The sequence below is a fragment of the Oratosquilla oratoria genome, chromosome 12 (assembly GCF_046742065.1).
Source record: "Oratosquilla oratoria isolate Oo_2021 chromosome 12, ASM4674206v1, whole genome shotgun sequence".
Classification (NCBI taxonomy): domain Eukaryota; kingdom Metazoa; phylum Arthropoda; class Malacostraca; order Stomatopoda; family Squillidae; genus Oratosquilla; species Oratosquilla oratoria.
This window is the reverse complement of record NC_134788.1, coordinates 22,872,988-22,900,652: the sequence shown is the minus strand read 5'-3', so window position 1 is coordinate 22,900,652 and position 27,665 is coordinate 22,872,988. Positions and strand designations below refer to the sequence as shown.

General features: G+C 40.8%; 1 protein-coding gene across 2 annotated transcripts in view; it reads left to right on the top strand.

Annotated features, from left to right (window-relative positions):
* Positions 1-11,549, top strand: part of LOC143031092 (5'-3' exoribonuclease 1-like) — an 82,201-nt gene extending 70,652 nt beyond the window's left edge. The window contains exons 20-21 of one of the 2 annotated variants that reach the window (XM_076194510.1): positions 5,449-5,595; positions 6,377-11,549. In XM_076194510.1, coding sequence (XP_076050625.1) covers positions 5,449-5,595; positions 6,377-7,924 — 1,695 coding nt within the window. In that variant the 3' untranslated portion in view covers positions 7,925-11,549. The remainder of the gene's footprint in view (positions 1-5,448; positions 5,596-6,376) is intronic. The other variant, XM_076194511.1, reaches the window with a different exon arrangement.
* Positions 11,550-27,665: the final 16,116 nt, after the last annotated feature.

Genomic DNA, 27,665 nt, shown 5'->3' with positions numbered 1-27,665 from the left:
GCCTCCTCATGGGGTGAGTTTGCGACATTAAACCGAATCATCACATGAATTCGAGGGAAAAGGCCATTTAATTCAGCCAATACTCATTCACTGTCTGAGTGGGTTAGGGTATCGTTACTTGCAGCAAAGGTCGAGGGGATGGCGGTTCAAGTCCTGCCACCGGCAAAGTTGAACCAAGGGCATGGTTTATTAAATTCCATGCTACAAAATCCAGGAGGTGCTCAGATAAGAGGGAGGGTGGAGGGGTGTGGAGTGTATTCAGGGATGGAATGGGTGGAAATGATTTTATGCCTTTCCCTTTTTGGCTACCTCCCTTGTAAGGGGGAAAAGGCCTTGGTATATGTATGTATGTACAAAGTCCTCTGTAAGGGGGCACCGTTCTAGCCTTCTGATAGGGGGGAGTTTGTGATGTTAAACCACATCATCATCACTCATGTACGGGAGATGTGTAGTGTCATGTCCATAAACCCCGTAATAGAGTCTTGACGTAAGTTTACCTCCAGTAATTCTGAGTGTCACTTCTACAAACCAGATAACAGCTCTTTTTTTCTCTCACTCTCTCTCTCTCTCTCTACTCTCTCCCTCTGTGCCTAAGGTTAGAATCAGTTCTGTGCAAAAGCCCTCAACCCTAATCCATCTCTCACAAACACAACCCCCTATACACAGCAAATGCTTACACCAGCAGCATATGACTCTGCATCTACAATAACCTTTGACCCGCACCACATAACATGTAAGTTCAAAAACATTTTCACATCCAGGTCACAAAAGAAGCACTTCAAGATTGACCACTGAACATGGAAACCCTTTGGACAATAGTTCAGTAGAGAAGACCCTCTCACAAGAAGCCAGAGCCATACTAGCATAACTGCATTTAGCACATTGTCCAACACTAAGACGAGGTCATCACAGAATAGTCCTACTATAATCAAACAGGACTACTCAGACAGACAGTCTAGGGGACAACAACAACTATAAGCTACCAGAAGAGGCTGGATGACCGCATTGTGAACAGCTGCCCAGGGTGTAACACTTCACCCCATACCATACAACACATAACGGAAGACTGCATTATACACAATCATGCATGCAAACAACACAACATACACTCTATAAAGGATTTGTGGGAAAACCCAGTTTCGGCTGTGGCATTCCTTGGGGAGACAGGACTGCTCGAACAGACAGTCTAGGGAACAACAACTACAACTGTAGTCAGACTGCCCCAGATGTAACTATCCCAGAGAAGACACTGAACACGACATCTTACACCATCCCACTATAGCCATATACGGACAGCATACTATATCTTCCTTGGGTGACTTGGGGGCCAATCCAGTGGCTACTCCTGGTTACAAAAAATGAATAAATGAATTGATAAATATATATATAAAACACCCACGCACACATACTACCATTGCACCATCATAGCGGGGATGGGTTGAGCATAAGATTCATGCATATGTATGTAACTCAAGCATACAAATATAAGAAACTGTGCTCAACTGATATCTCTCTTGATGGCGCAGGGGTTAGAATCACTGTTCACTTGGTATGTCGGAGCTGAGTTCGAGTCCTTGCCTTCACTATGTAGCAGTTTCCGCATATGCCTCTGTCAAGCTCTTTGTCAGTCTCGATTGTGATGACATGGAATTAAAGTGAAAAGTTAATGTGTTTGAAAAAGATTAATATCTGCTGTGGGAACCATTCAGTGTGTGTGTGTGTGTGTATATATATATATATATGTATATATATATACATACATACATACATATATATTTGGGGGGTCATGCTTTATTACAAGTGATACCATAATCTATGTGTGAATAGAATTTCCTCTTTGGTTGTGGTGTGTAGAAATCTTTCAGACACCCATGTAATATAAATAGGGAAAGGGCCTTTCATATGTCTCTATGTGTCATAGACTTTTTGAATTGTTCTTTTATATAAAGTACTGTGTCCTCTCTGAGTATTCTTTTTTCTGTGGTGGGGGAAAAGAACACTGCCACCAAGTATTCCCACTTGGATCGTAAGAGGCGAGAAGAAAGGGACGGGGAGTGGGACTAGGCATCCTTCTCCTTGTAGCCCCACAGGGGACATTCCTAAAAGTAAAAGTAAAGGCATAAGAGGGTCTGGGAGTTTTCAGACCAGCACCCTAAGGTTTGGGTCTTTTAATGTGCATGGATGTGGTACAGATGAGAGTAAAAGGGAAGAGATAGGTAGTATGTTTGTGAGAAGAAAAAAGGATGTGTTGTCTTTGAGTGAAACTAGTTGAAAGGGAAGGGTGAGTGTAAGTTTGGGAGTGTAAGTGGGAGGTTATTGGGAGTGAAGAGAGGGCGAGGGAGGAAAGGGGTGGCTATTCTAGTAAGTGAAGAGATAGGTAAATGGGTAGTGGAGTGGAAGGAGGTTTCCTCAAGGATAATGTGGATGAAGGTGAAACTGGGAAAGGAGATGTGGGTCTTTGTAAGTGCATATGGGCCTGGCAGTGAGAAGAGTGTAGAAGAAAGGGAGGCCTTTTGGATATATTTAAATGAGTGCATAGAGGATTTAGGGAGAAATGTCAATGTAATAGTACTGGGAGACCTTAATGCTAGGGTAGGAAATGTTCCAATTGATGGAGTGGTTGGGAAATGTGGAGTCCCAGGAAAGAATCGTAGTGGAGAGTTGATGGTGGAAATGTGTCTAGAAAGAGAGTTGTTGATAGCGAATACAGTGTTTCGGAAGAAAGTCAAGCATAAGTACACATGGGAGAGGGTGGTAGATGGAAGGGTGGTAGATAGAGCGTTAATGGATTATGTAGTGGTAAATAGGATTATGATAGGAAGAGTTAAGGATGTACATGTGCTAAGGGGAGAGGGTGGGGGAATATCAGATAATTTTTTGGTGGAAGGAAAGTTGAGAGTGGAGGATAGATGGAGAAAGAGGAAAGGGACAAAAGTTAGGGAGGTGCTTAGAGTGAACTCTTTGAATGAAAAGGAAAAGGAGGAGTACAAAAAGAAGCTGAAGGAGGAGTGGGAGGGAGTAAAGGATAGAGTAGAGCTAGGTGTGGAGGAGGAATGGGGATGGTTCAAGGAGGGAGTCACAAAGTGTGCAAAGATGGTGTGTGGAACAAGAAGGACAGGAGGAAATAGAAGGAAGGGTAGTGAATGGTGGGATGAGGAAACAAAGAAGGTTGTAGAAGAGAAGAAGCGAGCTTTCACAGATTGGTTACAAAATAGGACGAGGGAGTCATATGAGAAGTACAAAGAAAAGAAAAGAGAAGTAAAGCAAAAGGTAAAGGAGGCAAAGAGGAGAGCAGATGTGAAATGGGGTAAGAGTATGACAGAAAATTTTGAAAGTAATAAAAAAGATGTTTTGGAAAGAAATTAAGAGAGGAAGAGGAGGTGAATCAAGTAGAGAAGAAAAGGTAAAAGGTGCAGATGGAGAGATGATAATGGAAGAGAAGGCAGTAAGGGGAAGATGGGCAGAATATTTTAGGGAGTTGCGAAATGTGAAGGAGGATAGGGAGGGAAAGATAGCTGCAGTGGGAAATGCTAAGAAAATGACCGTGATGAGTGAGGAAAATGGAGGAGAAATAAGGAAGGATGAAGTGAAGGCAGTTGTTAAGATGATGAAAGCAGGTAAGGCACCTGGTCTGGATGGATGCCATGCAGAATGTCTAAAAAAAGGAGGTACAGTGATGGTTGACTGGCTGGTGAGGTTATTCAATGTTTGCTGGAGAGAGGGTAGAGTGCCGGAGGACTGGAGGAGTGCCTGTATAGTTCCTCTTTACAAGGGAAAAGGGGACAAGTGTGAATGTAGTAGTTTCAGAGGGATTTGCTTGTTGAGTGTAGTTGGGAAGGCTTATGGGAGGATCTTGATTGAGAGGATTAGGAGAGGGACAGAGGGAGTAATTGGTGAGGAACAGTGTGGATTTAGGACGGGTAGAGGTTGTGTAGATCAGATCTTTGTGGTAAGACAGATATGTGAGAAAGCTATAGGAAAGGGGAAGGATGTTTTGGGGCTTTTATGGATCTGGAAAAGGCTTACGATAGGGTAGACAGAAAGGCACTGTGGGAGGTTATGCAGATATACGGGATAGGAGGAAAGCTTCTAGGAGCTGTCAAGAGTTTTTATGAGAGTAGTAGAGCTTGTGTCAGGATTAGAAATGGAGAGAGTGAGTGGTTCGAGGTAAAGGTGGGACTTTGTCAAGGATGATTTATGTCGCCCTGGCTGTTCAACTTATACGTGGATGGGGTAGTGCGAGAGGTAAATGCAAGGGTAGTGGGTCAGGGATTGGAGATGATTAAAGAAAATGGAGAAAAGTGGGAGGTGAGCCAGCTGTTGTTTGCGGACGACACTGCGCTTGTGGCAGGATCGGAGGAGGGATTGAGGAAGTTGGTGACAGAGTTTGGGAGAGTATGTGATAGAAGAAAGCTAAAGATAAATGTGGGTAAAAGTAAGGTGATGAGATGTACAAGGGGTGAAAGTGGCAGTAGACTGGAAGTGAGCATTAAAAGAAAGCGACTGGAGGAAGTGGATAGTTTAAGATACTTGGGTGCAAATGTGGCAGGAAAAGGTGGAGTGAAGGTGGAGGTAGAATGTAGATTGAGAGAAGCAAGTAAATGCCTTGGTGGATTAAAGAGTGTAATGAGGAATAGACATTTGGGAATGGATGCTAAGAGGAGACTGTATGAAGGAGTGATTGTACCAACAGCACTGTATGGGGCAGAAACATGGAACATAAGAGAGGAAGAGAGGAGTTTGAATGTGTTTGAGATGAGGTGTCTGAGAAGTATGATGGGGGTTACTAGGCTAGATAGAGTGAGAAATGAGGAGGAGAACAAGGGTGGAAAGGGAGTTGGGAGATAGGGTTGATGAAAGAGTATTAGGATGGTTTGGACACATGGAAAGAATGAATGAAGAAAGACTAGTAAAAGAGATATGGAAGGCAGATGTGGAGGGAGTGAACATGAGGGGACGTCCTAGGATGAAGTGGATGGATGGGTTTAAGGGGACTTTGGGGAAGAGGGGCATGTCTGTTGAGGAAGGACGGGAGAGGACAGAAGACGGGTGAATGGAGAATGATTGTATATGGATGATGTTGTGATGCATGAGGTGGAATGGGTGGGGGGATGGGGGGTGAGGTAGTATGTGTGAGAAAAATTTGACGCAGCCCGAAGGGATTTCTCCCTGTCTTCTCCTTTTATGTAATGGGGGGTCGCCGATTTAATGAAGCGGCCTTGCTATGGATGTGCTGTGTCTTGCGACACTGCTTCTGACCCAGGGCAGTGGACAAGGTGCAGGGATGACCCGTCATCCAGGAGGTGCTAAGATGAGAGGGAGGGTGGAGGGTAGTGTATTCAGGGATGGAATGGGTGGGAATGATTTTATGCCTTTTCCTTTTTGGCTACCTCCCTTGTAAGGGGAAAAAGCCTTGGTATATGTATGTATGCACTGTGTCCTTTGCAGGCAACAGAAAATTTGACCTTGGATGCAGATGGACGCAAGCCTCCAGATGCAGCTTTGCTACCTAGTCCATCAGAGCTAAAGGTTGCACAGATGCTTGCCCAGCAGACACCTGGGAAGAAAGGAAACAGGAAGGATCAAGGATTTCAGGTGGGTGATGTGGAAGGAATGTTGATAAAGTGCTTTGGGAATGTGGAGCCATGTGAGATGGGGTGAAGTATAAAACATCTTAGAGAAGGAGTGAACATGAGGGGGCGACCTAGGATGAGATGGATGGGTGGGGTAAAAGGGGCATTGAGAAAGAGGGGAATGTCTGTTGAGGAAGGATGGGAGAGGACAGAAGATAAGGGTGAAAGGAGAAGGGTTGTGTATGGATGATGCTGTGATGCATGAGGGGGAGTGGGTGGGGGATGGGGGTGAGGGAGTATGTATGAGAAATAAATTGACGCAGCCCGAAGGGATTTCTCCCCGTCTTCTTCTTTTCTGCATGAAGGGACAGAGAAGGGGGGTTGCCGATTTAATGAAGCCACTTTGCTGTGGATGTGCTGTGTCTTGCAACACTGCTTCTGACCCAGGGCAGTGGGCAAGATGCAGGGATGACCCGTCATCCAGGAGGTGCCAAGATAAGATGGAGGGAAGAGGGTGGATGGGAGTGGAGTATGTTGGGGATGGAATGGGTGAGAGTGGATTTTATGACTTTGTTTTTTGGCTACCTCCCTTGTAAGGGGGAAGGAGCCTTTGGTGTATATATGTAAGGGAAAGAATTGCATTTCATTGATAAAAACCTGTGCCCCTCTCTTGTATTGAAGACCTGGAATCACGAGATTGGGGCATTGAGAAAATGATAGTCTGATCAATTTGTGTTTTAATCCTTTGCATGTAAACAGAATCAGTTCAGGTTGAGGCTGTAAAGTAATTACTCGTATTTCAGCTGGACGATCTGGTGCCAATCACGTCTGCATCCGAGGTGCCGTGTTTGGTACATGGTACGTACTACTGCTACTGGTCCTCCATTTCCCAGCATGGTCTTCAGGCCAAGGATGCCTCTCACCCAATTCGTCTACACATAGGTAAACCGCGCACCGACACAGGACCCAAGGCCTTCCAGCTGCACATCTACTTAGATGTAGCATTAGCTCTTACTCACGGTGTTCACTTGGCACGACGCAAGAGCGGCCAGGTGCTCAGCCTTGGGGATGCTCAGGGACGCATTTCGCCCAAGTACTTTGCAAAAGTGGTGGACCTCACCAACAATCAGGTCATTTACTCGTCCCAGTATGCGGCCACCAAAGACAGCATTGGCCCTGAAGGGGTCAAGATTAAAGGTCAGCAAGGATTGCACGGTTTGGGCCGTGGGAAGGGGATGACCGCACCGGGCACTCCTCAGGGTATGCACGTTTTCCACAACATTTGGCAACAGATGCAGTCTTTGGATCACAACCAGCAGCCGCAGTCACATCCAGAGTCACAGCTACAGCAGCACCCACAGCTACAGCAGCAGCAGCAGCCAAAGCATCTGTCACAGACACGGCATCAACCAAAGGTAGCCACAGATGCATCTCAGCTTCTGTCGGCTATACTTAACATTTCTTCAGATGACTCGACTTGCAGCTCCTCCCACAGCAGTCAGCCCACTGGTTCCTCCCATCGGAAGGAGGTGTCTGTGCAAGAACTCTTCATGAGTCAAATGGGGACCCTGGCTGGTAATGGTAACAACAGTTCCATGGGACCGGGAAGAGGTGGCGGTAGTCATTCAAAACCAGGTGCACAATCCCACCAACCATCATCCGTCTTCAATCCAGTATTTCCTGTATACGGCCACCACCAGTACCCAAATACAAATCAGCAGCAGTATCACAACTCCAACATGAATCAACAGCACCACAGCCACAGGCATAGCCATCACCAGGAAAGCTTCAAGCCAAAGACACAGGGGAACCAGCAGGGATTCAGGAAGGTGAAGGAGTCGCAGCCAATGCTCGACGGGGCAGCGGCCCAGGCCGTAATCTATCCGCACCTCCAGAACAGGCAGACTCAACCACGCCTGCAGGAGAGTAGTCAGAACAACTCGCACCCTTTCCAGCAGGGGAACAGAGCCAGTACCTCTTTTGCCATGAGGCCCAACCCTCCGGGAGAAGCCCAGACGTCCTCCTCCTCCTTGTTGGGGGTTGAGGTCAATTCTGAGTGCCTGAAGGCCACATCTCCAGTCAAGTCTGCCTTTGTACCCACTCAGGTGATTCGTAACCAGACGCCAAGAAAAGCCAAGGATAGGGAGGAATCTAACTGTTTAGACGAGGCATCAACTTCGGCGGTCACACGAGTGCTCCAGTGTGGCCAAGGTTTGGGTGCCCATAGTGAAGGTATGGTGGACAATGAGGGGAGAAAGCCAGATGGGGCAGGTAATGCACACCAGCATCAGAACAAGCCAAGGAAACAAGGCCGCAACCGATTAGCAGTAAAGTTTGCATATGACAAATAACACAATTAAGTCTATTCTTATAGTAGAACATTATACTATAAATTTTTTTAATCTCAGTGAGATTATGAAAAAAGATAAATGTTTGTAAACTTAATAAAAAAAAAAAGATATATTTATATTTGCTTGTATTTGCAAATGCTGCAGTATGACAGATTATTAGAACTTTATATTTATTTTTCTTTGATTGGGAAATGTTGAACAGAATTGGCGAGTGTGAATACTAGCTTGTTTGAAACATATCTTTGTCACTGTGGTAGTTCCCTTGGATTCTTCCACAGTACTGTAGTCATGCAAGAACTGGTGTAAGAAGAACCAGTGTGTTCACTGAACACCTGGTGTATTTGTGAAAAACCTGGTGTATTTGGTATTTGTCTAAACAGCTGGTGTATACATTCACCAGAAGTTGAGTTTTGTTGTGATATTCTCTTACAAATAGGATTTATTATTATTATTTTTTTTTCCCCTCTCTTTTTCCAAGTATTGTCTTAGAACGCATAGTCAAACCATTCCTTGATGCTTTAGGTTTGGGGGTTGTGGGATAAGATACAGCAATGCCAGGTTTATAGAATATCTCGTACCTCGAAGAAGACATACCCTGTAAAAAAGGCACAGCAATGCCTTTACCACATCTGATGAAAAATATAAATAAATAAAAGAAATAATTATAATAAAAAAAAATGTCAAATGCTGAAAATACGCATAGTTGCAAAAATTGCATTTCCCATTGGTATGTATTTTTTTACCATTGAAGTCTATTTATCTCCTTACCCAACAAAATATACATTGATGGACAAGTATGAAAAATTGTAAACCAATTATTTTAAGTTGTAAACTTAAAAACATTGTAAATTCTGACACAGAATTGTATTTACTCGTTTGTACGAGATATTGACATGCAAAATAACTTCATATAACCAATCTTCATCCAAAGAACCTATTTTCTTTTCAAAAGAACTAATCCACATAACAGTTAGTCTTTCTCCTTTACATACACAGCACCCAAGCAAATGCAAATATGTAAATCTCTTTTCTTCATCGTCATTGTAGTTTTCTTCATCTTTTTCATCTTACTCTTGTTTTCCTCTTCTTCTTCTTTAGTTTTCTTTGTTCTCCTCTTCTACGTTGAACAGAGAAGAGAGGTACAGGTGTGTAAAGATGTTCATCGCTGTCCCAGAAAAGGATCATCATAAAATCTTAGAACCAGTGACAGATTTATCCTAGTGTAGGTCTGGCATCCTGTAGTTTACCATCAAGGAGTGGTTTAACCACAGAGTTTCTTTGATTTTGTTTTAATGTATATAGATTTTTTTTATGTATTGTTTTATTTTGTACACACACATATGCCCAAACACATATACACATGTGTTCACACACAGATAAAAGAAAAACAAGGGGACATGAAAACAAAATTGAAAAGGATAATTACAGAAGAGATCTGAAAAAGAATAGCTTCCCACACAGAGTGGTAGATATCTGGAACAAATTCAATGAAGAAACAGTGAGTGCAAAAACTGTACAAGAATTTAAGATCAAACTGGATGCTGAAAGATACAAAAGCGGGTCACTACGAGCTTAGCGTTCTTCCCATAAGATACAACTAGGTAAATACATACACATTGTAGAGTAGGAGACGACCCATTGAAAATAGCTGGTTTCCTGTATACAACAATTAGGTAAATAAATACATGCACACACTCGCACAAGTCCAACATGTAATCCAAAACCGTCATCAATCGCACGTGTGGCATATGCTCCCCCCTTACACACACACACACACACATGGTAATGACGAATTAGAAAGTCATAGGAATTTTTGTTACCCTCCTCCCTCTCTTCTCAATTTTTTTTTTTTTTTTTCATTTATTTATTTTTTCTCCTGTCTGTCTAAATTAAGAGCAACCTGAGAAATTAAGAATTATGGTATACTACAGAAAAGGAGCTGTTTATATAGTTCTTGTACTCTTTTGAGTACACCAAAATTATGTTTAACATCATTGGGAAATGTTTAACTTTGTAGTCAATTGGTAATCCTTTAGACAAGTTGATGGGTAGACTACAAATGCAAAATATTTAAGATATGACTACTGCTATCACTAGATAATTGTAAATTTGAGGAAGAGAGTTGCTACTGTCATCATAAGTAATTGTGTACGCAGTAGCTCGCAGAAGTATCTTCAGATTCTGCGGGACAAACAACGGTGGCATTAGAAAAATTGTGGCAGTCTGTTTTTGTTATGGATACCCTGGAAAGAGGAATTAAAAGAGCAGTTACTTGTATTATGAAGAAAAGGTGCATCATCCCTGCAGTAGTCCCCACCCACCTTTCCAATACATAGTCGTTACACTAACTTTACATTACCATGAGAACTAGGTTGGTTTCGGATATCACTTTGTGCATGAGTGACTAGAGCAGACACAAAAATGGGTGCCAATATTGGAACTAACTTCATGCATACTTCTACATATAGTTGTACCCTGTAATGCTCACCTGATGTTTTAAACAGACAAAACTAACCCCACACTTTGCTGTCATAAATACACAGAAAAGAACACTCCATCCCAAGGATGACCTCAAAGGCTCTTCACCCAGCCAATCATCAGAACCAAGAAGAAAGATACTTTTGTTGAGCTGCTGTGAGCAGGCAAATACTGAGGGTTAAGTAGGGGAGTGGATTTCCAAAAATTCTGAAATGGGGTGAGAGGAAAAGGGAAAGTCTTTCAGAACCAGAGGTGTCCTCATGTTGAATAAGATTTGCAATAGCCATAATAGAATAATTTGAATGTTCCTTAAAAGATCCAGGGGTGTTTGAGAGGTGGTTTAAGATTGTCTGGTAAAGATTTTTTTTCCTCCATACCAGCTAATCCAAATAAGATAATGTGGTGTTTGTGAGAACAACATTCATAAGTATTTGAAAAATTGAATATTTGTCCTGAAGAGGTCAAGTAGAGATTCTACTCAGCTTAGGAAGGGGAATAGTCTAGTTTGAAATGTAGATTTGATTTTGCAGTCATTCAGATGTTGCCTGGTTACCGGTTGACCCATCCCATGGCAGATTTTGGTCTACATTAACCCTTGGGGTACAATTTTGTTGAGGTCATGTTCAAAATGACTATAACACTGGAAATTTGATAAGTCGAGTTCATTTGGCCTCGTATATTTTCTAGTACAGAAATGACTCCACATTTTAACGAGATTCTGGTATATAAATTGACTTTTTGATTTTACTCAAAGCAAATAAAACACTTTTTAATAGATTTCGGTTGATACATTGCATAGCAGCAGTGCTTTTTAACATTTTTTATATCTTGCAATTTCGTACGAGTGGCTCCTTTCACCAGCAGCAGCAGAGTTTCATTCTGGCACGAATAAAACCCACACTTAATTGGAACGGACTTTCATCATTTTTTAGGATCTTGGGATAAAGTCCTGCTGCCCACAAAATAACAGGGACATTATTGATTGCTAAATCACAAAGCATTTGAAAATATGTTAATGACTGTATTTTCTGCAGTACTGAAGGAAAAGGAAAGTATAGTGCTACTTCCTTTTAACATATTTTTCTATTGGCCAGTGCACTGAAAATACATTTATGATCCATATTGCAATAAACTAGTATATGTGTTATCGTTTTTTTATTGAAGTGGAATGAATTGGAATTGTTCTATATGTTTCCCAGTTCTCTACCTATGAGTGAAATCTGGCATGGTTTCAAGAATCACCATTCTCACACTTACCAAATACATGCCTTCCATATAGACAGGGAGGGAGGGAGGTGAATGGACGTGGAGATGGAATGGGTGGGAGTAGATTTTATGCCTTTGCTTTTGGCTACTTCCCTTCTAAGGGCGAAAAAGCCATTGGTATGTATGTGCCAAATGCAATTTTCTTTTCAAAGCCACAAAAATGACCATGTTGCCCTAAGGCAGGGACATATTCAGAAATATAATTCAAGGGAACTTGGGAGAGGTGACAGTAACTGAACATGAATTCAAATACAGTATCTGTCTCGCACTTAAAAATTAATCATAAAAACTATGTACGCAAGAACTTCTACTCAGATTTGAATATTCTTTAAGCTCTCCAAACGTGTGACATGAAAATGACATCATGGATCAAACAAGCAGAGCTGGGCACGTTCCTCGGTGCATTCCGCTTTAGTTTGGCCACGGTTAGCACTCCCATACCATTAAAGCTTAAGAAACAGGTTCATACATACATATACCAAGGCTTTTTCCACCTTACAAGGGAGGTAGCCAAAAAGGAAAAGGCATAAAATCATTCCCACCCATTCCATCCCTGAATACACTCCACACCCCTCCACCCTCCCTCTTATCTTAGCACCTCATACCGAAATAAAACTCCAGTGGTCCACATACTACCAAAGAAAATTTTTGTAGGCCACATCCAAAAGGTAGGCCATAGACGACTATGCCTTCCTCCAGAGCTCCTTCCACAAAAGAAAGCTAACTGCTGCCTCACAACTTCCTTACAGTGTGTGTCCCCATTGGGTCATCTCCCTCTGGGGAAGTCAATGATAGGTGTAATGTAGGGGAAGGAGATTGTGGTTTCTGGGTGCCCTTAGTCACAACCAGCATGGTAGGCACTGCTAACCTAGTGGTCGCCCTGTTTGGGAGCCTGAAAAGGAGTACGGCTTGGCAGTAACCACCACCAAGGCCTAATAATCCTCCTGAGGCCTTGCATTCCTTGCCCTGCAGCATCAGAAGGAGTCTGGAAAAGGTCAAAGATAATTCTTCTCAATTTTACCTGGCTGAGGATCCAACCTGAGCAAGGTTACCCAAACTACAGCATAAATGATGATATAACTGTGACAAAAGCAAGGAGAGAGTAGCAGCTATATCAAATGCAACAAAGCACTTCTGTTGCACCACTGCCCTGCTTTGTGGCAATTCCCCATCAACAGTGATAAAACCTCCTGGATTCAAAACCGGTCTACTATGATGATACAATAGCAATTAACCCCACCCCCCTCATAATGAGGGAACTGATTGCTGCTGTCAATAACAAAATTATCATTGAGCCACAACCATTTACCACTACCATAGTCACATGGCCAAACTTCTCTTAATCTACCAGTTCCCGTTTTGATCCAAAGGTAAAGTGGACCCTTGCATAGATCCCCTGTAATACTTTGTACTAAATACAGATAGTGGATAATGTTTTGGTGCACAATGACCCTTTCAAGAGAGACTTTTTACAGAAAATCTTGCCAAATGTGGCTCCAGACTAAGAGGTCCCTAATGGTAGAACTAGAACCAAGAATCTAATATGACAGAATCCAGTCCCTCATAACCTGTGCTTGAACCCTAGCCCAAAAGGAACCACACGCAACATTCGACTACAGTGTGTGAAAAGTGAACATCCCATGACTATGTGATTACTTACAGATGGAACTCTAAAACGAGTTCTCGTTCAAGGAGTAATATGGTTCTACTATACAAGAAAAACAAATGCAACCACCACACACACGCAGGAAAGAAAATGCATATTACAATGCCCCACATTAACATTTCCTGGATATCAACACAATTTTAGTATACCTTTGCATTTATTTATTTTATTTATTATTATTTATATCATAATTTTTTATTCATTTTATTTATCATCATTATTGTATATATATATTTATTTGCATCCTACCTAGCTATGGACCAAAAGGTCTCCTGTTGGCATGCTCAGCCTTTGTAATCCTTTCTATATCTTCTCTGAGTGACTTATGATGCGGCTGGAGGACGTTGCCTGAGGGCTACAGGTCTTTTCCAAGAGAGACCTGGGCATTGTATTGATTAAGTGAACAAGAAATGAATACAGACTCAAACTGCCCCAGATGTAACTACTACACTGAAGAAATCAAACATCTCATACTGCTATGCCCCACACATAGAGAACACAATATCTCTTCTCTCAAGTGACTTATGGTCCCAATTGGAGACTGTTGCTGGATTTTTGGAAGCTGCAGGTCTTATGCAAGAGACTTTAGGCAATGGATTGATTGACACTACCATAACCCCTTAAGGTAAACAGATAGCTTCCCTATATTATCTTTCCTTAACACTGACCAACCGACAGCCTTTCACCTTCGAATATTTCCCTACTACTCCAATGATCTCGCAGTACGTCTTGCCTCCTTGACTTCAAATATGAGAACAACATCACAGCGACGTTTTCCACTCGTCTCACCCTTTATTCATACCTGCTAAAGTCTCAGAAGCCTGAGCAGTTTGAGTTCATACCAGGTAAGTCAAGAACTGATGGGATTCTCACATTTCGTGTTCTTGTGGAGTGCTGACATAAGTTTCCACATGGGTTTCTTGTCGCACCCTGTCTTGATTTCAAGAAGGTGTTTGATTCTGGGGTGCTCTAGGATCTTCTGCAGATCTGTGGGATTCCTGCAAGGAGTAATTATCGACTTGATATCTGGCTTATCCTTTTGGGACACAGAGTACTGTGAAGTATGGAAGAGGCGTGTCCAGCCTCCTCTTCACTGTTAATTCAGGAATGAGGCAAGGGTGTATCCTCACCCTGTATGTCTGGACTGGGTATTAGAGAGAGTTGTTGACCAATGAGGAGCATCTATTGACAATTGGAATAACCTTGTAGAAAACCAGCATAATTCATAAACGTCAACATGGGCATGTGGCACGTTTCTCTGATCTTGATCCTACTCACAGGGTTGTTACAAAGAGGGCGCGCGGGTCGGTGACCCCAGAAGGGGGAAAGCCCGCGCGTCGGTATTGGTGGCAGTACATGGCAAGGGTCACGGGTGTGTGGATGTGTGTGTGTGCGCGCGTGGACGAAGGCGGGAAGCCCACAAAAGGGGATCGTGTTAGAAGTTGGACGGTAGGGAAATTAGCATAGGTCCCGTGCTCTGTGTGTGTGTATCCCAGAAGCAACCACGTACAGGAACGGGAGTTCGACGAGGAAACAAGCAAAATTTTGGGGTGGCTTATAGTACTATAATTTCCGCGTTAGCAGCAATCCGAAAGGCGTAGTCCAAGGTCCGGCATTGGGTCAAAGGGGCCGGCCTAGGGTCCAGGGGCACCGCTCTGATGGGAGCTCTGCTAGGATTTTTTGTTGGGGGCTGAGGAGGGACTCAACATGTTGACGAGGTGGGGGGTATCAGAAAATAAACTCAGATGATGATCATTCACAAACATCTGAACATGGGAGGCATACCATGCTGTTTTGATCCCGGTAAAAAAGTGGATTTTCTAACCTCATCTATTGTTCGAGTGAGGTATATCGAGTTTCTAAACCCACTGCTGGAGGTCTATTATTATCACTTCACCGAGCTGCTATTCCACTTAGGTTGCAAAAAATGACACGGTACTTTGGGCAGGATTGTAATCAAATCCCCCTCTACATGCTCTGCATGCTGTGACTAGGGTTTCTTGAGCTGGATTAAATGTCTATGAATGGGGTATTATTGTCTGTCAATCATCAAATTGTGTAATTGGGCAAGGAAGGAAATCAAGTGTATATTTTTACCATGACCAATTCATCATGCAGTACATGCCATAGGAAATTCAGGGCCAATGTGGAAATTCAAAAGCTTCTTATATAGTATTGTGGGCCCTGGCATCTAATCACCCTTAACCATGTAGCATATACGTCTGTGTAAATTGCTTCATGAAACATTACTTGAAGTAGGCTATATTTCTTCAATTGTCGAATAAACGAAAATTGACTTAAAAAAAAAAGGTTTTGTAAAACATTTATATGAATGAAAATGAAATTCATGTATAGCTGAACAAACACTTGAAACGTAAGCACTTCCCTAGAAACTATTTACATATTTCAATAAAAATGTAATCCTCTTGCTAAACTTAATTGCAAGTTGTTCCTTAATTAAGAATAGTTTTAAAAACAGAAATACATGTTTTCTTCATTCAGTGTCCTTCATATGAAAAAGCTAGTAAATCCTTGATGTTTTAACATTTCATGGATTTCAACCATAAACAGATAAAGTTAGAGAAACTCACGATGATATATCTCAGGAAATACATCGCTCCACCTACTTTAAAATGATACGCCTATTCCTATGGTTGGCAGCAAATGCATCGACAATCGTATCCCTGTCTCACATCTTTGCTCTTTGGGAATTGATGTTACTCCAAGATTACTGGTACGTTTGTCACCGCTACTGTTACACAAGTAGGTTTTCAGTTGCTTTAGGCACGAAAAGCTTCTTTCACATGATGCTGAGTTAACTGGAAGAGTAACATTAATACGCACTAGCTTATACAAATCTATGAATGCATCTTTGTACGGTTGGAGCATGATGGCAAGTTGCATAGGTGTGTCCACTTCCATTCCCTGCTCCTGCTTTCTGGCAATCAACCTTCTTAGTTGGTGCAGCTCTACGGATAGATCTTTCCTCCACCCCGTAATTTGCAGCCATTCCTGATAGCTTTTCCCTGTTCAAAAAGTTTGGATGATTGGAGTTGAGGACAGATACTCCAATAAGTACCTGACATGCATCGCCGGAAAACCTTCTTCTCAACTCACAGAGAAACTTGTCTATCACGGAGTAGTAAATCCGTCTCTTGGTAACATCGGAGTCATTCGAATCATCATCTTGTCCTATGCCGGATGTTATGACAAACTCATCCAAGTAACGTGGGGCTGCCCTTTGCCTCTGACGTGCAAGTTGTCTGCGAATCCCTACAGTCTGGCACAATTCTTCAGCATGATTTCGTAGTTGCTCCCAGCTCTCTTCGTTTCTCATCTCTGTGAGACTAGACATCACTGCTTCAACCAAATCAACTGCTGAGGCAAGCTGGAGATCGAGGGACTGGAGTTGATCTGACAAGGTTTTCGTCAAATGCAGCAAACTCTCCATGAACACCAGATTCGTCACAAAATGGTGATCCAGAAGGGCAGTGAGTGACCTTGCTCCAATGGCCCTGTCCACATTTCCCCCTTCCATTAAATGTTTTAGGGTTGCAACGATGCCAGGCAAGGTCCTCTTAACAGCTTGGCAGGCTGAGTGTTGGCATGCCCATCTGGTGTCCGATAACCGTTTGAGTTCTATATGTGGTCTTTCTGGGTTCAGCTCCTTTTGGAATTTTAGAAATTCCTGATACACCACCGACGAGGAGAAAAAAATTGTACAGTGATTGGATTGTGACGAAAAACTCAGAGATTGACCTTATATTGTTTACACAGTAAACTAAAACGAGGTTTAGCCTATGAGCATAGCAGTGGATTATACAGCCTGTGAAACATCTCTTCTGAATCTTTCTTGGACCCCATTGGTGCAAATCGACATAACTGCCGCTCCATCAGGTACTGTGGTCAATTTTACATTTGGCTAAATTTTCTTTTATTTTCTGGAGTAACGATTCTGCATCAAGGCCTTCAGCCGGTGTGAAATCCAAGAATTCTCCATTAAGCAGGATCCTGATCATGGAGATACCTCTTAACAATTAATAGAGATCTGCTCCTTCTTCGCTATATCCTTCGTTTCATCCACCATGATGGCAAAGTGCTATTCTTGTTTCACCTCATCACTCATCTCCTTTCTGATCATACCTACCATTATTTCAAATAATTCATTCTGTATATCGTGGTGAGTATATTTTGCATTCTCCGGACCGTTAACTTTTTTTGCAACTGTATAATCATATTTGGCTAGCACATTAAGTAATTCCAAAAAGTTTCCTCGATTGTCGGATTCATCCCCTTCTCTGTGCCCTCTTTGGGCAACATTTTGACATGCTGTATAGAGAAGTACATCAATAACTGCTCTAATATACCGCCGATTTTCCACCACTGTCTTGGCATGCCCGGCATCAATGGCTTGATAAATTGTTGTCCCTGTAACTTTCTGCAATTTGAATTCTCCCCAAGCTTGCATCGCAAATTTATGACAAGTTGAAGTATCATGAGTCTTCAGAGACATGGTTGCCTTCTTCCAATTCTTGAATCCGTTGTGTGTGAATGATTGTTCAGCTCGACCAAGATGGGAAGTTGTAAAATGACGACACACAAAACATTAAGCTGCATCTTTGACCACGGAATGTTCAAGCCAAGAATATTGTTGGTCCCATCGTTTATTGAATGATCTTGTCTGACCACCTTGCATGTGTGAAGGATATTTCTTCAAATCAGGACAGGTAGGCCCACTATTTGGCAGCAGGCTGATGTTGTTTGGCCCTGGAGGACGTCTTGTGTTTTTCTGGGTACTGTCATCATCCACCTTCTCTTCCAACTCCGGATTTTCAGTAGAACTAGAAGTATATGGTTCTTGATCGTCGTCATTAACTCGTTGCCTCTTGTGGGGAATTAGGAAGCGATCCACGACCCATACAGAAAAATAGAACTCGTGATTAAAAATGGGGGTGGGACGATTTTTTCTTTAAGTACTATAGGCCCTATACATAACTCACTAACAATCAGAAGTTGTGTTCATTTCCGTGGCTCATCCGGCCCTCGCTAGCAATGGCTGATTCGGACTACTTATAGACTTTGTGACTCATTCGTCAATTGTCACCATTGGGAAATACATTAGGTAGATTAGGTTTGGTTTAGGTTTTAACTGAATTAACTAAATTAGGTTCGGTTAGGTTAGCTCAGGTTAAATATTTGTATAAATATTCCATCCTTTAGATGACTTTTGTTACAAAAATATGTTAAGCTTATTAATTTTTACATTGATTCTAATTTTCTAAGAAGAGATTAATATTTCTTCTTTAACATTTCTATCTTTCCTCTTTGTCTTTTCACCCAAAATTCATATAAAACATTATCGGCGTTCTCAATATCACTATTATCAAATAACAACATTTAACAGTGTCTTCTTGACAGGGTCGCTGGATTCGTTTAAAATCCAATATTGGTAATATTAGACTCGAAACCGAGCGGGTCCCACTGCGCTAATGTGCTGCGAGCAACAACCACTAAATGAATAGAAAACATCCTTAAGAAACAAGAGCCTGTATAGTTATTAGTGGAGCTGTGAAAGAAAAAGCATGTGCTTCACAACGAAACGAGAATAGTGGAAAGTACATATACAGTTGGTTTTTTTTTTGTATAATTATGCATAAAATGGCCATATATCAATAGCAGCACCACAATATAAAAACAGATACAAGAAGTGAAATCATCTGCATGTGGGGAAAACGATTTACAAGATTGAAAAAGTTGAAAACCTCAGCATGTACAAAATCACAAACAAACCCACAACCAACAAAATTGAAACTGCATGAATAACAACCACGAAATTCCTCAAAGTGTTTCCAATCAAACTGATTGAAGTTTATTGTTGCCAAGAACGCAATTTCGCCTAAAATATGGATCTTGCTTATGAACACTACATGCTAAACTTGCACGGACAACGAAGGCTGTAAAATTGAAACTTCAATTGATTTTATTTAATTAGTTTGAATTGATTTCATCTATTGCGTCTTTAAGAAATTACTCAGTCTCATTAGTCATTAAAATCAATTATATCTGGTTTTCCATATAAATAAGATCCAATCAGATTGGCACCATCTCAAATATGACAGAGAAAAAATCAACGTGGGTAGAGGATAAGAATGAATGCGAAGAAAAGTTTAAGAAGAGTTAAGAACTATGATGAAGTTTGGAGTGTGACAGAGGTCAAATGTGATATAACCTGGGTGCGTCGAATTTATATATATATATATATATATATATATATATATATATATACCACTACAACAGTGGTTCTTAACCCCTGGGTCGCGACCCAAATTTGGGTCGCCAAGCCATTTTATTGGGTCGCTAAGGGTTTGCAGAAAATAATTATTTTCCCACTACAAATATATTATAATTATATACTGTAATAATTAAAATACATGATGCCTAGTTTTAGGATTCTAAGCAGACCATGATTAAATAAAAACTCCAAAGCAGAAAATTTATTTGAAGTGTTTTGAAATTTCAATGTAAAACCGACAATTTGGGTCGCGATGCTTGATTTGTGCAAAATTTTGGGTCGCTGCAAAAAAAGGTTAAGAACCACTGCACTACAATAATGTATTGTAACCTATTATAAAGTATTTTTATATTATCGGTATTAAAGCAATGATTGGTATAAACTAGAAATGTTCATTAGCATAATCATTAATACAGTGTAATTTTGTAGCTTGAAATTATCTTTAAATGGTCTCTTCTACTCCAGCAGTAAACATTCACCGACCCCCTGATTGTTCATCGACCCCCAGGCTATTCATCGACCAGTTGGATGTTCCGATCGACCACTTTGAGAACCCCTGGTCTATATACTTTGGGAATACTATTGTCGCCTGGCCACGCCCTGATTCGTTGCATAGTCTATCTCAGATAGGCTATGCATATATATGTCACACATTACAGATAGGCTATCTGTAATGTGTGACATTTCTACAACGGGTTACAGGTGATTTGAGACGTGGGTCATATATAATGAAAGCAGTTGAACTTACATAACGCCGCAATAATACACATATATTGTCCTCATTTCAGATGGGGAGGGGGTTAATGGTAGGGGTAGCGCTGATGGCTGACAAATTTTTAGCCCTGGCCATTAAAAATTCCACATGATAAAATCATTTTAATGAGCGTTTTGAATTTTTAATTTGCTCATTTCAGTTGGGGGGGGGGGCTGACCACTTTTTTGGGGGAGGCTAAAGCCCCCCCCCCCCCCAGTCCCCCCTTGGCGCCGCCGCTGATAGCTGGTGCTGGGTTGTGGATCATCTGGGTCAGCTGTTGGTGTGGTGGGAGGAGGGGTAACGGTCGGTGTTGTAGATCGTGGTCGGGTAACGGTTGGTACTAAGGTGGCAGCAGGGGCAATGGTGGGAGTGACTGGTAGAGTTGTGCGTTTCATGAACATTGTAAACTTCGTTTGGATTTGTTTTTTTTTCTCTCATGATATGGATGCTCTGCATCGTTTATCCTTTCAATCCTTATACAGCGTTCGAATTTGGGGTCAATTTCTTCCAACTGTTTAAGTCATTGTAGCAAAGCTTTCTGATAATCTCATAGTGGTGAATTTACTTACTGGCAACTATTCTTCTTCTTCCTCTGTCTTCAGCCACTTGTTCCTCTTCCAATTCAACGATTTAGTTTATCATAAAAGCACCAATTCTTAACAATAGGAGTAAGCACGCATTACCTCACCAGATGGCAGCACTGTGTGCATACCGACCTCTGCGTTTGGAGTTTCCCTGCGACCAGCTGCATGGTTGTGTGCATCTGAGCGCCTTGACTCCTAAGCGGGTATGGTACCAGCAGGAGACAGTATCCTGTCGTGGAGCGCGGCTACGTGGTGGTTGATAGCTTCCCTTCTCGGCTAAAAACTGGTTGAGCAAAGTCTTCATGTCAGCGACTTCCTGCCGTTGCTGCTGCACATTTTGGTCACTTTGGTTGAGCAGCGAATGATAGATAAAAAGAAATAATAAACAACTAATTGAAAATAATAAAAAGTTAAATAAATAATAAAAGAAAGAAAAGGAGAAATAATTAATTTTGAATTTTAGGTTAATCGTTGGTCGTCTTTGGGTTTGTTGTCTTTTGCGCATGCGTCATGACGTCATAAGCAGAGATTGATAGATAAAAAAAGAAAAATAAACAAAATAGATAAAAAAAGAAAAATGAATTATGAAGAAAAAGAGAGAAAGTCAGGAAGAGAAAGAATTAGTTAATTTTGAATTTTGAATCGTTTGTCGTCTTCGGGTTGTTGTTGTCTTTTGCGGATGCAACGTGACGTCATGGGCAGCGATTGATAGATAAGAGATAAATAATAAATAAATAATAAAATAACAAAAATAAATAACATAGAGAGAAAGAGAAGAAGGAGAAAAAATTAATTTTGAATTTTATAACCGTCTTCGGGTTCGTACATGCGCCGTGACGTCATGAGCAGAGACTGGTAGATAAAAAAAAAAGAAAAAAAAAGAAAAGAAAATTAAGTAACGAAAAAAGAGAGAAAGAAATTTAAAGGAAAGTAGAAAGGAAGGAGAAAGAAATTTAAATTTGAAAGAAAGTTAATTTAAAATTTTTGGTTAATCATTGGTAGTCTTCGGGTTTGTTGTCTTTTGCGCATGCGATGTGACGTCATGAGCAGCGGTTGATAGATAAAAAAATATTAAACAACTAATTGAATATAATAAAAAGTTAAATAACTAAGAAAAGAGAGAAAGAAAAGAAGGAGAAATAATTAATTTTGAAATTCAGGTTAATCGTTGGTCGTCTTTGGGTTTGTTGTCTTTTGCGCATGCGTCATGACGTCATAAGCAGAGATTGATAAATAGAAAAATAAAAATAAAAAAAGAAAAAAAATGAAGAAAAGAGAGAAAGACAAAAAGAGAAAGAATTAGTTAATTTTGAATTTTGAATCGTTTGTCGTCTTCGGATTTGTTGTTGTTTTTTGCGGATGCAACGTGACGTCATGGGCAGCGATTGATAGATAAAAGAGATAAATAAATAAATAGATAATAAATGACAAAATAAATGACAAAATAAGAAACAAAGAGAGAGAAGAAGGACAAAGAATTAATTTTGAATTTTATAATCGTCTGCGGGTTTGTTGTCTTTTGCGCATGCGCCGTGACGTCATGGGCAGAGACTGGTAGATAAAAGAAGATAATAAAGAAAATTAAATAACGAAAAAAGAGAGAAATAATTTTAAAGGAAAGTAGAAAGGAAGGAAAAATAAATTTAAATTTGAAAGAAAGTTAATTTTAATTTTTTTGTTAATCGTTGGTCGTCTTCGGGTTTGTTGTCTTTTGCGCATGCGACGTGACGTCATGAGTAGCGGTTGATAGATAAAAAAAATATTAAACAACTAATTGAATATAATAAAAAGTTAAATAACCAAGAAAAGAGAGAAAGAGAGAAAGAAAAGAAGGAGAAATAATTAATTTTGAATTTAGGTTAATCGTTGGTCGTCTTTGGGTTTGTTGTCTTTTGCGCATGCGTCATGACGTCATGGGAAGAGATTGATAGATAAATAAAAAATAGATAAATAATAAAAATAGATAAATAAAAAAGATAAAGATAAATATAAAGATAAATATAAAGATAAATATAAAGATAAATATAAAGATAAAGATAAATAAAAAAGATAAATAAAAATAGATAAATAAAAAAGATAAAAGATAAAAATAAATAATGAAGAAAAGAGAGAAAGACAAAAAAAAAATTAGTTAATTTTGAATTTTGAATCGTTTGTCGTCTTCGGGTTTGTTGTTGTCTTTTTTGGATGCAACGTGACGTCATGGGCAGCGATTGATAGATCAAAAGATAAATAGATAAATAGATAATAGAATAACAAAAATAAATAACAAAATAACAAAGAAAGAGAGAAAGAGAGAAAGAAAAGAAGAAAGAATTAATTTTGAATCGTCTTCGGGTTTGTTATCTTTTGCGCATGCGCCGTGACGTCATGGGCAGAGACTGGTAGATAAACAAAAATTAAATAAGAAAAAGAAAAAAAAGAAAGAAATTTAAAGGAAAGTAAAAAGGAAGGAGAAAGAAATTTAGATCTGAAAGAAAGTGAATTTTGAATTTTAGGTTAATCGTTGGTCGTCTTCGGGTTTGTTGTCTTTTGCACATGCTCCGTGACGTCATGGGCAGAGACTGGTAGATAAAAAAAAAAAAATAACGAAGAAAGATTGCTAGATAAGAAAAATATAAAACAAAACTAAATAACTAAGAAAAGAGAGAAAGAAAAGGAGAAAGAATTAATTTTGAATTTTAGGTTAATCGTTGGTTGTCTTTGGGTTTGTTGTCTTTTGCGCATGCGTCGTGACGTCATAGGCAGAGATTTGTAGATAAAAAAAGATAAAAAGATAAAAAATAGATAATGAAGAAAAGAGAGAAAGAAAAGAAGAAAAAAGAATTAGTTAATTTTGAATTTTATGGTGATCGTTTGTCGTCTCCGGGTTTGTTGTCTTTTCCACATGTGACGTGACGTCATGGGCAGCGTTTGATTGATAATGGTAAAATGATAAAACATAAAAATAATAAAACACAGAATTAAATAACAAAGAAAAGAGAGAAAGACAGAAAGAAAAGAAAAGATAATTATTTTTGAATTTTAGGTTAATCGCTGGTCGTCTTCCGGTTTGTCTTTTGCACATGCGCCGTGACGTCATGGGCAGAGATTGGTAGATAAAAAAGGATCAAAAAAGAAAATTAGATAAAAAAAAAATAGATTGATAGATAAAAAAAATGAAACATATAATTAAAGAACAAAGAGAAAGAAAAGAAGGAGAAATAATTACTTTTGAATTTTAGGTTAATCGCTTGTCGTCTTTTGCGCATGCGCCGTGACGTCATTGGCAGAGATTGGTAGATAAAAAAAAAATTGATTGATACATAGAAAAGATAAAACACAAAATGAAATAACAAAGAAAAAAGAGAAAGGAAGGAAAAAGAATTAATTTTCGTTGGTCGCCTTCGGGCTTGTCTTTTGCGCATGCGTCGTGACGTCATGGGCAGAGATTGGAAGACAAAAAAAAAAAATAATAATAATAATAACGAAGAAGAGAAAGAGAGAAAGAAAAGAAGGAGAAATAATTAATTTTGAAAGAATTAATCGTTAGCCGTCTTTGGGTTTGTTGTCTTTTGGGCATCCGCCGTGACGTCATGGGCAGAAATTGGTAGATAAAAAAAGATCAAAAAAGAAAATTAAATAACGAAGAAATAGATCAATAGATAAAAAAAAGATGAAACATAAAATTAAATAACAAAGAAAAGAGAGAAAGAAAAGAAGGAGAAATAATTAATTTTGAAAGAATTAATCATTGGTCTTCTTCGGCAATGCCAGGGCTTACAAGCACCTCTCATAAAAAAAAATTGGTGAGTGCTGTTCACTTTCCGTGCTGTCTTCCTAAAGCATGTCTGCGCCCGGTCACTCTAATACTTTTACCTTTCCGAATAGTTTCCTCTATTTCATCCATGATTCTCTTTCTTTTCTCTAATCTCTGCCTTTTATTGATAAGCTTGTTTAGTTCTACTCTTTCTATTTCGTCTCTCCTGCATGGTCTGCATGGTCCTTCTTTTTATTAGGTCATTTGTAGCTTTGGAGTATTTGTTTTCTCGAATGTTTTTTGTACTTCCTAGTTTCTTTGCCGATTCCCTAATGATATTCATTAAATTCAAATTAATATCTTTCACGCTGTCCTCGTTTGTTCCTAGAGCTTTAAATCTATTTTTTATTTCTAACTGAAATTTCTGCTTATCCTTAACCTTTGCAAGGCTGATTTTCTTTCTCAAAATTAGTTTATTTCTCTCAGCTCTGAAATTGAATTTAGCTGTGCAACCTACAATTCTATGGTCACTACTGTAGTAGTATTTGGTTCGGAACAACGGCAGGACAAATGAAAATCAACACAAAATATCTAATCTCTTTCTTTTGGTAATTAGCCACAAGGTGCGACACTAGAAGTGCCACATGAGAAATATAGGTGAAGCTCGGACTAAGGCCACAGCTTAGTGGAGCTTATGGTTGTAGCTGGACGTGGAGCCTAACGTCAGCGAGGCGGTAGCAGATGATGACGGCGGGGCTCGATGGGACGGCTAGAAGACTGAACGAGGAGATGTAGTTTGTGCGCTGGTCGGTACTGTTCTTCCCATCTCGGCGAAACGCCGACCTTTTAAAGGAGCCTGGCGGGAACGTGAGGAGCTTTCCAAGTTCCTGATTGGCTGACCGCTGGCTGGCAGGGACACCCTTGCGAACTACGCTTGCCAACTACGGGAACTTGGAAAGGCTAGCTCCGAAGATTTCTTTGATCAGTGTGTGACGGGTCGTAGGATGCATCACGTCACATGGACTGACTGGAAACGTGCCGTGGGTTTAGGAAAACGCTGGAGTGGTGCGTGGACGTGGCGCGTAACCTTGGCCGTCTGGCAGGGGAGGCAGGTCCGGGTCCATTGTCTGACATCCTTGTCGATGCCTGGCCAGACGACTCGATCCGTGATGAGGCGTTGTGTGGCGCGGATGCCCGGATAACTATGGTCATGGAAGGAGGAGAAGACGTCCTTACGGTGGCAGGCGGGGATGTACGGGTGGGGTTTGCCTGTGGAGACGTCACATCACAATGGTACGGGGTTGTTAGGAAGCTGTCTTATCTATAAGGATGAGGTGTCGTGCATACGAAGGAGGCGGAGTTCACTGTCGTTATTCTGAGATGCGGCGATGCGTGAGTAGTCTATGTTGTGGTCAGGGAGGATGCTGGAGGTGATTCTAGACAAGGCGTCGGCCACCTGGTTATCCTCTCCCTTGATATACTCAATTCGAGTATCAAATTGGGAGAGGAATGACAGCTGTCGGGAGACTCTTGGGGAGTGATGGTTGGAGACCCTGTCTAGGGCATGGGCGAGTGGCCTGTGGCCTGTAAGGATGACGAAAGGCCGGCCTTCAAGGAAGAAAAGGAAGTGCTTGACGGCCGAGACTATGGCTAGCAGTTCCCTGCCAAAGGCGCTGTAGCGAATTTAAGAAGGGCCCAGACGTTTGGAGCAGCATGCCAAAATGTTGCCCAGAGAGGGCACAGAGAAGGGGATGAATCCGACAATCGATGAAACTTTTTGGAATTACTTAATGTGCTAGCCAAATATGATCATGCAGTTGCAAAAAAAGTTAACAGTCCGGGGAATGCAAAATATACTCACCATGATATACAGAATGAATTATTTGAAATAATAGCAGGTATGATCAATAAAAAGATATGTGATGAGGTGAAACAAGCAGAGCACTTTGCCATCATGGTGGACGAAACGAAGGATATAGCGAAGAAGGAGCAGATCTCTATTGTTGTGAGGTATCTCCATGATCAGGAGCTTCATGAAGAATTCTTGGATTCCACACCGGCTGAAGGCCTTGATGCAGAATCGTTACACCAGAAGATAAAAGAAACTTTAGCCAAATGTAAAATTGACCACAGTACCTGTGTCGGTCAGTGCTATGATGGAGCGGCAGTTATGTCGGGTTGCACCAATGTGGTCCAAGAAAGATTCAGAAAAGATGTTTCACAGGCTGTATACATCCACTGCTATGCTCATAGGCTAAACCTCGTTTTAGTTGACTGTGTAAACAATATAAGGTCAATCTCTGAGTTTTTCGTCACAATCAAATCACTGTACATTTTTTTCTCCTCGTCGGTGGTGCATCAGGAATTTCTAAAATTCCAAAAGGTGCTGAACCCAGAAAGACCACATATAGAACTCAAACGGTTATCGGACACCAGATGGGCATGCCAGCACTCAGCCTGCCAAGCTGTTAAGAGGACCTTGCCTGCCATCGTTGCAACCCTAAAACATTTAATGGAAGGGGGAAATGTGGATAGGGCCAGCGGAGCAAGGTCACTCACTGCCCTTCTGGATCATCATTTTGTGACGAATCTGGTGTTCATGGAGAGTTTGCTGCATTTGAGGAAAACCTTGTCAGATCAACTCCAGTCCCCCGATCTCCAGCTTGCCTCAGCAGTTGATTTGGTTGAAGCAGTGATGTCTAGTCTCACAGAGATGAGAAACGAAGAGAGCTGGGACCAACTACGAGATCATGCTGAAGAATTGTGCCTGACTGTAGGGATTCGCAGACAACTTGCGCGTCAGAGGCAAAGGGCAGCCCCACGATACTTGGATGAGTTTGTCATAACATCCGGCATAGGACAAGATGATGATTCGAATGACTCCGATATTACCAAGAGACGGATTTACTACTTCGTGATAGACAAGTTTCTCTGTGAGTTGAGAAGAAGGTTTTCCGGCGAT